The sequence below is a fragment of the Bactrocera tryoni genome, chromosome 4 (genome assembly GCF_016617805.1).
Source record: "Bactrocera tryoni isolate S06 chromosome 4, CSIRO_BtryS06_freeze2, whole genome shotgun sequence".
Taxonomy (NCBI): domain Eukaryota; kingdom Metazoa; phylum Arthropoda; class Insecta; order Diptera; family Tephritidae; genus Bactrocera; species Bactrocera tryoni.
Window position 1 is genome coordinate 70,668,679 of NC_052502.1, and position 12,808 is coordinate 70,681,486.

The window sequence follows — 12,808 nt, forward strand, 5'->3', positions numbered from 1 at the left end:
TCTGTAGAATTATGTGGCTAAGGAACGTTTTGGAATTTTCGAAACAAACATAATAAAATTAAAAATATGCATATGAGCCTAAATATGTATTCTATAAAATAAAACTTAACTGTAAAATTTATAACCCGTATCATACACCCTTCATTACCATAGCAAACCAGAGAGCTCATTATGAATTACCTAGAAAAACACAAACCCAGCATTTCATTGAGGCGAAAATTGTGTCTACAATACTTGTTAGTAAGAGTTCGCATGTTAAGCCGTCAAGTTGTGTACGCTTTGAGCTGTAAGTAATTATTAAACTATTATAATGTCACGATTAAATTAAAAAGTAATAAAGCATTGCAGTGCTAAGGCATTGTGATGTAAATTACAACAACACAAACCGGTCTGAAAAAATCCCCTCAAGCTGCAAACGCTGTAAAGTGAAGACTGAGCTGCTGTATATAGTTGAAGATTCCGCGATTGGCGAACGTATTGTGATTGACTAACGGCAAAAACGTTTTGAGCGTTCTTATCTAAATTTAGATTTTTCTCAAAAGAAGCAATTTATACGTATGTTAACTCCAAAGAGGCGGGAACTATATAATTTTAAATGTAAGTAGTTGTCATGGGATGGACTAAAGTGACTTCTTATAGGTTTGATCTGATTTTAATAATTTCATTAACTTATGTAATATGAATAAGTAGCTCTATCAAACTACACTATAGCTCGCTAGTGCCAGCTTAGAGCTTCAAACAGCTACTTGTGAGTCAAATATCGTATCTCTTTGACCCAGAAATCATTCCTACACTTCGGCGAATAGGAATTTAGGTGAATATATTCCACTATCAAACGTTGGCGGTTAAGTTTAGATCAGAAATTCACACTAAATTGAAGGTCGAAATTCTCCATTAACATATCTCTGGAGAGAGAATATATTTAGACTACAATAATTAGACTACATCAATGCGAGTAGTTAGTTATCATGTATGGAAGTATGTGAAACATTATTTGTACATATGAAAGATTTTATCTGTGAGAGTACTTGGAACAGCAGTGGTGAGAAAAAATTATACCTCCTGAGCTCCGGAAGTATTCCTTTTCAAATTGAGACTGCAGAATTTAAGGAAAAGTTTTTTCCTCTCTCAATTTTGATTTCAGGCTATCTGTTGGTAAAGCTTACCAACTGACCTATATATCAAGCTCTCTAAACTTCTATTTTTTCTAGATTTTTTCGAGCATATATCAAAAGTTCCGTTAATTTAAACTTTCACTGAAGCAACATCACAAATTATGAGCAGTCCATTCAGTGAATGCTCCAGTCACAGTCCTGTGTCTATGTCTCCACGTTTACTTACGCACTCATGTTCCTCGGATGCGGCTAGTACAACAACAGTAGCAAGCTCGGAAGAATCTTTGAATAACTTTATGCCATCGCCTCCTACGGACTCTGCAACATCGGGCATATACTGTGACGGAACGCAAAGCTTGCTGGACTTAAGAACATCTACAATTATATATAGCCAAAAAAGTCTACAAGAAGCAGAAATCACTTTAACTACAGCACCTTCTACAGATTACAGCTTGGCTAGAGCGGATCTACTTGAAAGCGAGGAACAATGCAACATTTTACGACAACGAGTTACAGATTATGAAATCAAAAATTTCATGCAGGTTAGTACATACTGAACAGATTTTTACGAACTCACACACTCCCATTCCAACAACTGTTTTCAGGTGTGCAAAAGTCCAGAATTCTTTGATTTCGACGTCGAACACTTGCTGCGTTTAGTGGAGCATGACGAATTAAATGTGAGCGCTGAGGCGGATGTCTTCTGGGCCATCCGGCGTTGGTACAAATATGACGAGGAGGCACGGAGGTGCCACTTACCCGATTTGGTCGCTTGTTTACGGCTGACACAACTTGATGTCGACTTTATATATTCGCATATCAACAGCCTACCTGGTTGTGAGCTCCTGGTAAACAAGGCTGTGGAGTGGCTGCTACGGCCTTGCGCACGTGGTACAATATCACTGCGCTACACGAAACCGCGCAAAGTGCTACGAACCGAAGACGAGACGTACTGGATCGTGGTGCAAACACGTGGAGATGTGAGTAAATATAGATTTATCAAGAATGTAGGAATAATTACAAAATTAATCTTCACAATACAGCACAGGTTCGCGGACAAATGCGTACTGCGCTATAGCAAAGCTCTTAATGAATGGCAGAAGTGGACCGATATAAAATTGGAACGCAGTAACTTTGCCATAGTCCAATTGGAGAACAGCATCATCTGTATTGGCGGCTTGGGTCGTAATACCAAGCCGATCAATCATGTAAATCGCTATAATTTGCATACACAAGCTTGGGAGCCAATGCCATCGATGCAACAGCGTCGAGTTTACATGAGTGTTGCGCTGTTGGACGGCAAAATATACGTCATCGGTGGACAGGATGAAAAATACCAAGCTCTGAACACCGTGGAAGTGTAAGTGTTTTCCATGATAAGGGCTTATTTATTTTGTGCCCGATTTAAGCGACCAAAGGTTCCAGTGAGCTCGCACTACCATAAGAGTCAAGCGAAGTCAGGTACACGTACCAAGACGTCTCAATTTTTGCTCAAGTTGAGAGAGACAACCGGTGTTCAATTCTCTCGTCATTCTGGTCTTTTTGATACATATATTATTTATGCGGTTCGAGTACGCATATAAATTAAAGATACGAAGACTAACACCAAAAAATTTAAGGAATGCTGAAAAGCGAGAACGTCTCAACTCTACTCTATTTTTCCATCGTTCTGCTTCCCCTTTACTACAATTTTTTTTCTAGGTTCGATACGGTTGCCGGACGCTGGCAGAATATGGCTAATATGTCTGTACGTCGAGCCTCCACAGCTGCTGCAGTTTTGGATGGCAAACTTTATGTGATCGGTGGCTTTAATCGAGCGCATTTACGGTTAGTTGAACGGTATGATCCAGCAAAAAACATTTGGACACAGTGTGCGGAAATGAATGAGGCACGCGGTTGGCCTGGAGTGAGTCCAAAGAACACAAAAAATATATAACATTTTTAATACGAGACTTTAGGTAGCTGTACACAATGGGCATATTTATGTGATCGGCGGTTGGTTCAACGGCGCAATGCGGACAGTCGAACGTTATAATTTATCGGCTAATAAATGGACGACGGTGCGTTTTGTAATACAGGACTTTTTCAAATTTTATAACGCTTCTCTACAGATATGCTCCTTGAATGTGGCGCGTGGTAGTATTTGTGGACTGTCTATGAATGAGACACTTTGGGCGGTCGGTGGCTACGGTGAGGGCATCCTTAGGGACACTGTGGAAGTTTACGATGAGAAAAATGATAGCTGGCTGGAAGAGAAAATATTACCAGAAGCTGGGCGATACGTACGTTAAGAAATGTAAATAAGTATTTTTAAACACAGGTGGCAACACTGAAAAATTATTTTAAGATGTTCTCGCAGTGCGAAGAGCCCCAATTCTTATACGAAAAGTAAACAGGGAGAAAGAAAATTATTTTGTGATATTAAATGGCAATCCTATTCATATTTCTTTACCATGTTTTTAATTATAAATTATATTACCGGCGCACAAAATATAATGATGTATGATAAACTAATATTACTTAACATTATGTTTTCATTTATGCACTAATGGCAACTCTATTTTATGAAAACAAGCAAATGTCTTGCCAAGTTTCTCAAATAACCTTTTTTGTCTAGCCTTTGCTCTTTACAATTAGCAATTAAAATTAACAGAAAGACAACTGATCACAAGAAGTGGGAAATATTTCCGTTACTCGCGCGCTATGTGGTTTAAAAAGTTGCCAAATTGGAAAAATAAATTTAACAAAAATTTAGTAATTCTTGGCTGTGGGAAAAGAAAATAAGAGGGTGGTCCGGTAAATGGTTAGACTCACCGTTATAGAGAAATTTTGGCTGCATTCTCGTAGACGGCTGTTAGAAAAATTCAAGACGAATCGGAGTAACTAATACATATCAGAGACCAAGGAACATTCCAAACAAGGCAATTAACACTTTGAGAAAAGCGAAGTTAGTGCTATCCGAGGGAAAGCTGATCACTACCGTTTTCTAAGATTCATAAGATTAGATCTATATGGAGAAGGGCGAAACGGTCAAAGGACTCGAATTATTGAACCGTTTCGACGACGGATTGCAGTAAAATCGATCGTCAACGTCAGATTGATCTAAGTAGGCTACGTCATCTACTAGTATTGACCCCATTCTCTAGTATTGACCCCACAAGATATTTAATTCCAAACCGAAGTCACCAGATTTGACTGTGTGTGACTGTTTTTGCATACTTCAAGGGCTTTGTATAAATATTATATTATTGGCTAAAATAATTATCGAAGGTCTGTATAAAACAAAAATATAAGAATATAAAAGAACTCAAAAAACCTACCACTAATTATTTACCTAATAATGCTTCAGGTTCTAGCCAGTGTATTTGTAAGCGCTCGCTTAGCAACAAAGAAACAGGAGAAAACGTAATAAAGGGTGATCCAGTTCGACCTTTCCCTTTTTTTAATGAAGAAACACAGAAACTTCAAATTTAATGGGGAATGGTTATTATCATTCGAAAGACCATTCTTTAACATTCATTTTTTTAAAGATTATCCCTTTCGAATGTTGACCGCGGCTACGTCTCAGAAGGTCCACGCGTTGAGTTCAATTTTATCTGATCAGCGAAGTGTTCTCTCGCCAACAGTCATCATTGACGGTTACGTTCTCACCACCATCATTTTAGAAGAAATTTGGACCGATGATTGCACTGACCCAAAAATCACACCAAACCGTTGATTTTTTCTAGATGAAAGGGCAGCTCTTGAATTCGGTCGTTCTTCGTCACAAATGCAGAAATTTTACTTACTTGCATACCCATTCAGCCAGAAATGAGCCTCATCGCTGGACATATGTAATTTGGCTCGGAATCGTCGGATGTTCTTGGAGCTTTTCACGTCAGTCCAAGTTGCTGCGAACGGCGCGGAATCGGCTCTAAACGGTGTTCATGTATACTCTCAGCTATGACTGCTATATTTTCTTCGCTACAAGAACTTCATTTGGGTCGGTCTGTTTGCATGACAGCTATATGCTATAGTGATCCAATCTGAATAATTTATACCGAGGTTGTAATGTAATATATATTTTACAGTGTAGGAGACCACTTTCTTCCTGGATATTACAGGCTTCGCGACAAACTTGTTATACCCTGTTCAGGGTATAAAAAGAGAGCGAGACAAACGGAATCGGAGAAAGAGAGTTCGCCAAACAAAATCAAACAACTTTATTCACAGCATTTTCTATTATAACTCACTTTTTCTAAGCTCTCACTGAAATCGCGTTCATGTTAAATAACTCATTTAAAGCTCTTAGCGCTAGACTCTAGCTTAGTTTTAGAATATTTTACACAGCACAGCGTTAAATTTCTTAGTCGCTAACGAGCTCTTAAACTTAACGGATTGCAATGCTCGGTTTTTTATTCAGCTAGTACTACCATATTTACAGTTGTTTTAACGAGTATGGAGCGTCGCTGTACAAGTGAAAATAAACCGATTTTAGTGAAAAGCGCTTTGAATTCCAGCGATGGCGATGAGACGGAAACTATTATTTTAAGCAACTGTGATCTAGAACAAAGTGATATTGATGTGATAACGACACATTTTGCTTATGCAACATATTTGGATGTATCGTATAATGAGAAAATTGGTAGGAAATTGTTATGAATGTGAAGTGCGAAAGCGCAACGAAGCCTAGGCAATGTATAGTATATATGGTACATACATACATATATATAATGCTAACGGCATCATTGCAATTAAAAAACAAAAAACAAAAACAAGTTTCATTAATGCATATAGTTAGGTTTTAGGTGTATAAAAATAACAATAACAACAAATTTAATTCATTCAGTGTGTTTATTTTAATTGCGCTTACAAGTTTTATTGCTTTCGGTGACTTTTTTATTATCGCTGCGTTAATTGTAAGGAGCTTACTATCGCTGTTGTTATTACTTATTTGGATTATTTGTTTACACTAAGCGCTTTAATTGTTTATTGCTGCTGCATTAATTTGTTGATAATTATTGGCGGCAAAAATGCCGGTACATATTTGTTGTTGAAAGAATGTGCTTAGCGAAAATATTCAAGCGCAAAATTTTTTTTTTTAATTGAATGTGGAATAATGAATATTTTTTTTAATATTTGCATCACATAAAAATATAAATAATTCATTTAAAACAAATTTTTTTTAATGAAGAAATTAAAACTAGTTTGATTAATTAATTAATTAATTTAAAATTTAAATTCTATGTAAAAAATATAATTAATTAAAATTTAAAGTAATTAATTTAAATTAAATTGATTAATTTAATTTATTTTATTAATTGCATTTTTTTCACTAATTCACATTTAATTTGTACAAAAATGAAACTAAAATTAAATTAATTTAACTTACTTAATCTATTTTAATTAAAACAAAATTTTCTACAAAACTTAAATAAAAAAAAAAATTGTAAAAAACTAAAATAAGTTTGAAATGAATTAATTAAAATAAAAATATTTTATAAAAAATTTATAATTAATTTTAATTTAAAATTAATTAACTAATTTTTTAATTTAATTTTTCTATTTAATTAATTTGTAGTTTAAACTACTTTTGCAAGTTTAAACTGCAAATTAATTAAATAGAAAATTTTTATTAAAAAAATTAATTAATTAATTTTAAATTACTTTTGCAAGTTTAAACTACAAATTAATTAAAATTTAATTAAAAAATTAATGAATTAATTTTAAATAAAAAATTTAATTAAAAAAAAATTAATGAATTAATTTTAAATTAATTATAATTTTTTATACAAAATTTTAATTTTATTTAATTAACTAATATAAAAAAATTAATTAAAATTAGTTTTAAAATTTTTATGAAGAATTTCATATATGTACATATATTTACATTATAATTAAAATTATGTAAAATATTTTAATTTTCATAAAATCAGTTTAATTTAATTAATCAAGTTTAGTAAAGTAATTTAGCTAAAATGAATTTAGTACAATTTATTTGATCAATTAAATAAAAATTTCCTGCAAAATTTATATTACAAATTAAATTTGAATTAGAAAAAAAATTAAATAATAATTAGTTAAATTATTTAATTACATAAAATTGTTTAATTAAATGTACTAATTTCAGTAAACTTAAAATTTGTATTCAAAAAAAATTTAAAATAAATTTAAAATTTAAATTTCATAGAAAATTTTGCTCTTCCGATCTTAATTAAATTAATTAAAATTAATTTTAATATTTTTCTGAAAATTTTGGTATTCACTTTGTAATTTTAATTATGTGAAAATAATTTATTTTAAAGAATTTCATTAGTTTAATTTAATTAATCAATATAAATATAATAATATATTTAAAATGATTTTAGTTTAATTAATTTAATGAATTTTAATTTAATCAAGATTTTCTGCAACTATAAATTTCAAATTAAATATGAATAAGTGAAAAAAATAAATTAATTTAAAAAATTTAATTAATTAATTAGTTAAATTATGTAATTGGAATTGATTAGTTAATTAAAATAATTAATAAAACGAAACTAGTTGCAAAACTGACTTATTTCGGAATTAAAATATTCTATGAAAAGTTTTCACTCATGCACTTGGTTCCGATCGTTCAGTTTGTTGTCAGATATTTGCTAAAGTGGTCCGATATGTGCTGTTGTATAGTAAAACTTAACTCGATGTCAAATCAGCATAATAATTTGACATAGAGGAGATCTATGACCCGTTTGTCCTCTTATCCATGAAAATCAAACTTTGTAACCCCGAACACGGTGGCATTTCCGGGTGATTGAACTACCCATGACCTTCTTCAAAGCAATATATTTCTTCGTCGGTTGTGAAGCAACGCAGAGACGTCTTCGCATAAGCAGCATCAATCACAGTTCTGAAGTGATATCATAGTTAGGCCCGTTGTCCGGATTAACCAACGCGGTAATATCCGTACATAGTGCATTCTCATTACCCAAAGTGTTCTCTAAGAACTCTAGTGTCTCAGTTATCTTAAGCAATAGACCGGTGGGTAATAGAAAATCATGAAGTTTTGTCACGTTATCTTCAAATGTAGACTTTTTTCACAGTAGCCGTCTACATCACAGTAAATTTGTTAGGCGATAGACGCGTCGTCGTGCGGTGAAACTAAATACTCATCGGATCACGCTCTTATATTCATATACATATATTAAATTAGCTTGCGTCGTCTTAATCCTGGCCGAGTATGGTATACTGATCCTTTATAATACGTTCAAGATATCGCCCATCTTAATTTTATTTTTATTCTAAACTCCAGAACGTAAACAGTAGTTTAATATCAAGCACAACATTGAGTCTTGATTGAGTCACAAGAAGTAACTAAAACCTAAGTCGACACAGATAAATATTTACAAGTGCTTAAACTTTACCGTATGCTTCTTCTTCCAGCATTCATTAACTTCAAACTTACTCCTACAACGCTCTACCTTAAGAATTGCACAAACTTGCATGAAATAAAGTACAGCTTCAGCTCATGCACGCTGAAAATCCTAGATATATCAGGCTGTCCAATGGACTATGAGGAACACTTCATGAACTATGACTTTCCGATGCTGGAAACGCTCAAACTCAGCTGGCAACCGAAAGCGGATTGGCGAAAATTGCTCGGCAAACTAAAGGCGTTGAAAAGTCTAACAGTTGAAGACTTTGACAGTCGGAACACACAAGTAACCGGCGCTAAAGGAACCACACAGAGCTATGAAGCGCTGTTATTGGCGCTGTCCGATTGTAAACACATTAAAGCTGTCACTTTAGGTGGCATGCTTGCCGTGTTTGATATCAGCCATTTAAGTAAGTTGGCTGACCGAAAACTGTCATTTCATATTAGGCATGAAAGCGGCTCGCATTTAAACAGATTACATAAACTACAGAACTTGGACACGGTCTATCTGGAGCACGTCAACGATGTTACGGACGTTGATTTGCTAGACTTGATAAAAAGTTGTAAAAACTTGTCAAAACTAACGTTGGATTATTGTAATGGGGTCACGAAGGCTTTCATATTTAGCGCTGCCGAGTTCTTGCGCGAGCGCGATAAAGACGAACCACTGAGGGCGCGCCTTAATCTGGAAATGTGTGGCTGTGTTGGCATTACGGAAAGTATACAGGAGGTAAAACACGAAATATTACAAAAGTACATATTAGATTTAATAAAAATATTTATTTTTAATTCACCCAAGGATCCGCAATATGCAAAAGCTGAATCCGCATTGAGCTTGATTCTATTCTTCGAGTGCAAACATCCGATGACCAGCTACAGAAACGAGTGAGTATATGATTTTTCAACTGTGAGTGGCTAGAAAATACACATACCTATTTCGAACTCAAAAAACTCAGAGTTTAAACCTGAAAAGGAACTTATGCCAAAGGTCCGAACTATTTCACTTTGAGGTTCTTACACCCGCCTCCCAAAACGAGAGCCGTTTTCCTTGGAGTAAAAGCTTTTGGAACTCTGTAAACTGGTTTTAAAGATTACATTATCGATCCTTAAGTGCCAAGTCATATTTTCGAAACAGCTTACTACTTAAGAACGCTGCTCTAGTAGTCTGATTAAAACCATTTAGGAAAAGTATTTCGAAACTTTCTAAAGTTGTATCCAAATACATAGGCTACCACAACCAGGTTCCGAAAGATGCAACAGATATACGAAATATTGTGACGCGATTCCCAAAATGTTATCTTCTGCCTACATTTCAAACCACACTTATGGCAGAGAAGGTCGGTGTTCGGGTTGGTCTCCCATTTTCAACGAAACATATTTACGACAACATTTTGAAACCCTAGTTCCGATTCTCAAGATCTTGTCTCCTAAGGATTATTTAACTCTTTTATTGAAATCACTTTACAACTCGCCTCCTTTTCTGCTTTCAGCCTCATCATACCCTATCCACCACCAAATGTACAACTGAGCATTTATGTACTTTTCGAGATCTACAAAAGGCTCATAAACCAACCAGTTTCACAGCGATTCGCTAGCGTTTGTGAAGATTTTGAAAACGCTGCCATCGAAGAAGAGCGACATCTAAAAATAATCGCTTGCCGCAGAGCGAAAATTGTGCACAATGACATCTATGATGCTTACTTGGAGATCACGTCTGAAAGAAAGGACTTTTTCAAAGAGCTGCGCTGCGCAAACGCTACAAAAATGGTGCTCAATAATCGTGCGCTCAACTTTGATACGATACTTGAAGATTTTCCAAACCTGAAACGTTTAAAATTGCTAAATTGCATTATTGCCGAGGACGAGTTTCCGAGAAATAAACAATACAATAATATAAGTGACTTGGATTTATCGGGTGCGAATGCATTTTGTCTATGGCAAAGTATATCGATACTTTTTCCACATGTCAGAATGGTAAACTTAACGGATGCTTCGCTCGAGAATCCTTTAGGCATGGAGATGCTTAGAATATTCCGTTTTGAAGACAGAAACGTTTTTCGAAATATCACAAGGTTCTCTGTAGATGGCACCATTTTGTGCGATGAGGACGTGGAGTTCCTAGCTAATCTAACACGTTTGGAAAGTCTCTCCATTATAAGGAACTCAAAAGTTACAGGTATGTCACTATGTTCTCTCCCTCGTAGTTCGTAGGAAGTTCTGAAAACAGTAGACTGCTTCTTTTTTCGGAAAGTGCTCTGAACTTTATTAACCAATAGAGTTCAGTCCTCTGGTACATATCCTATAGGATAGTCCAGTCTAATTTATTTTAACACAAAGCTAAACTATAAAGTTCGCTCTGTCTTCAAAATATTTCAAGCTTCTTAAACTCACTTTTGTTTCTAATTCACCTTCTTATTTTAGGCAAACATATCGCCGAGCTCAGCAGCGTTAAGGAGCTCCAACTGAGTGGCTGCGAAAATTTAAGCCACTACTATTTAGTAGACATACTGAACTCGTTATCACTAAGCTCGCTTGACATACGTCACAGCACGTTCACCGATGTCGCTATGCACCTCACGAACCTCATGTGGTTGCGCTGTGAAACGCTTGTTACACTCAAACTCGACTGGCGGCTGGAGCATACAATTACGACATTACAAACTCTTCAATCATTAAAGGATATAGAAGTGCGAAATTTCAACACGAATCCCTGTGCTGCTTGTATACAAAACGAACTGCTACCGGTACAAGATCCGAACTTCCAAATTCCACCTCCGCGCTGCACATGTGCTGACGAACCCGAGACACGTTTGATACAACGTTTCTTTCGCACACTCGCCGCGCGTATCAGCATCACGAAGCTCACACTCGAAGCTGAAGTTTTGTGCCGAAATCTCAATTACTTGCCGCATCTGCAACAGCTAACGCACCTCAGTATCATTGCGAAGAAAATTGGACGAGATGGTCTCTGCGTACCACTGAATTTCCCTCTAATTATTGGACAGCTTGCGAACTTGGAGTATTTATATTTATCACGGTTTTACTACTGCTTCGACTACGTAATATACATCGTGAGCAGATGCAGCAAACTAAATGAGGTTAGGCTTAAGCAATGTGTGGGTTTCTCGGACGTGGTGGCTTATGATCTAGTCGAAGTTTTGAAGCGGAAGCGTACTAAGGATCAACTGCCGTTCCGATTTTATATGCTTAACTTGAAGGACGACTCAAGTGAGACGTGCAGTGTGAGTAATAATGATTTTGGCCAAAAAGAATTTTCTATTGTGTCGTTTGAACTTTCAGGAAAACTCGCGGGATAGCCAACAGGAAGTAAGTTGTTTTATTATTCTTAAAAATGTATCTAATAACACTGCTTTACCTTATAAAACAGGTTAACCGCTTTGAGGATATTGCCGATTATATCAAAGTGATCTTTCTTTAAAAATGTGGAATGAAAAGCCCCGAGTAAGAAAATAATTGTATAATAAATGTAAATTTTTGACTGAAAAGACTATAAGACGTTATTAATTTTCATTTGGAGCTTAGAGGACAGAGTTGCGACATTCTCTTCGTCCATGATAAACTATTCCATCTGGACAAACCAGTTTTAGAGCTATATCTGCGGACTCAGTTTGAGTTAGCTCACTTATGATGGAATTATGCGGTGAAGATAACTTTCGGTAGAGCAATATTCTTAAAAGTTTGGCTTCCATTTTAGATTAAAATAATTCAAGATTTTGGCTCGGATGAGATCGAGTTTTATTAAACTAGACAAATGTACGATTCGGTCTCAAGTATTTGATGGAAACAAAATAGATAGCTATATACGACTATAAACAGAATATGATTTCGGACAACCCAAGCATTTTCTTCTTCACGGGTCTCAAGTCCTCCACGTTGGAATCAGACTGTCGTAAATTCTGTTCGACGCACGATATGGTATTGTGAGAAAACTAGTTCTACAACGTTAGTCCCTCACGAGGGAATGTTAAGGCTTCTGAAGATCGGACAGCAAGAATTTAATGGCGGAATGGCTTGGTTTGTTGAAATATGAAATTTGCAACGGAACTAAGATGTTCCGTTCTGTGGCTGAGTTCCAGTGCATTGGAATGGTTATAAATAAAGCTACTGACAACTCAATGATCTTGAGCTTCAACAGCCGAAAGTCCTAAATACATGACTCATACTGAGATGAGACTGGCGCAAATCCTGACCTATGCACAATGTGGAATTGTGAGAAAACTACTTTTACAACGTAGGTACCACACGAAGTAACAAAAAACTTTTGGAAAACGGTGTGCTA

General features: G+C 35.4%; 2 protein-coding genes across 5 annotated transcripts; both read left to right on the top strand.

Annotated features, from left to right (window-relative positions):
• Nucleotides 1–218: 218 nt before the first annotated feature.
• On the top strand, nt 219–3,631 carry LOC120775792 (kelch-like protein 17). Of its 3 annotated transcripts, XM_040106132.1 has the most exons (8): nt 219–286; nt 341–597; nt 1,212–1,657; nt 1,721–2,095; nt 2,159–2,475; nt 2,817–3,021; nt 3,074–3,175; nt 3,227–3,631. In XM_040106132.1, exons 3-8 carry the CDS (start codon nt 1,277–1,279, stop codon nt 3,404–3,406), a joined length of 1,560 nt encoding a protein of 519 aa, XP_039962066.1. In that variant the 5' UTR covers nt 219–286; nt 341–597; nt 1,212–1,276; the 3' UTR covers nt 3,407–3,631. The 3 variants fall into 3 exon arrangements, with proteins under 3 accessions (XP_039962066.1, XP_039962067.1, XP_039962068.1); XM_040106133.1 differs by lacking the exon at nt 341–597 and having other exon boundaries at nt 247–286; XM_040106134.1 differs by lacking the exons at nt 219–286; nt 341–597 and adding an exon at nt 731–814.
• Nucleotides 3,632–5,461: 1,830 nt separating this feature from the next.
• LOC120775814 lies at nt 5,462–12,264 on the top strand. Of its 2 annotated transcripts, XM_040106168.1 has the most exons (8): nt 5,462–5,739; nt 8,517–9,238; nt 9,308–9,393; nt 9,999–10,684; nt 10,930–11,750; nt 11,809–11,835; nt 11,897–11,970; nt 12,052–12,264. In XM_040106168.1, exons 1-7 carry the CDS (start codon nt 5,553–5,555, stop codon nt 11,945–11,947), a joined length of 2,580 nt encoding a protein of 859 aa, XP_039962102.1. In that variant the 5' UTR covers nt 5,462–5,552; the 3' UTR covers nt 11,948–11,970; nt 12,052–12,264. The 2 variants fall into 2 exon arrangements, with proteins under 2 accessions (XP_039962102.1, XP_039962100.1); XM_040106166.1 differs by lacking the exon at nt 12,052–12,264 and having other exon boundaries at nt 11,897–12,019.
• Nucleotides 12,265–12,808: the final 544 nt, after the last annotated feature.

What these genes read in the sequence shown, in the direction of transcription:
- LOC120775814 (XM_040106168.1), top strand. Translation starts at nt 5,553, where the DNA reads ATGGAGCGTCGCTGTACAAGTGAAAATAAACCGATTTTAGTGAAAAGC. An exon ending in ATCGTATAATGAGAAAATTG is followed by an intron (nt 5,740 to 8,516) that starts GTAGGAAATTGT and finishes TTCTTCTTCCAG; the next exon opens with CATTCATTAACTTCAAACTT. An exon ending in CGCGGGATAGCCAACAGGAA is followed by an intron (nt 11,836 to 11,896) that starts GTAAGTTGTTTT and finishes CTTATAAAACAG; the next exon opens with GTTAACCGCTTTGAGGATAT.
- LOC120775792 (XM_040106132.1), top strand. Translation starts at nt 1,277, where the DNA reads ATGAGCAGTCCATTCAGTGAATGCTCCAGTCACAGTCCTGTGTCTATG. An exon ending in GCTCTGAACACCGTGGAAGT is followed by an intron (nt 2,476 to 2,816) that starts GTAAGTGTTTTC and finishes TTTTTTTTCTAG; the next exon opens with GTTCGATACGGTTGCCGGAC. An exon ending in CGGCTAATAAATGGACGACG is followed by an intron (nt 3,176 to 3,226) that starts GTGCGTTTTGTA and finishes GCTTCTCTACAG; the next exon opens with ATATGCTCCTTGAATGTGGC.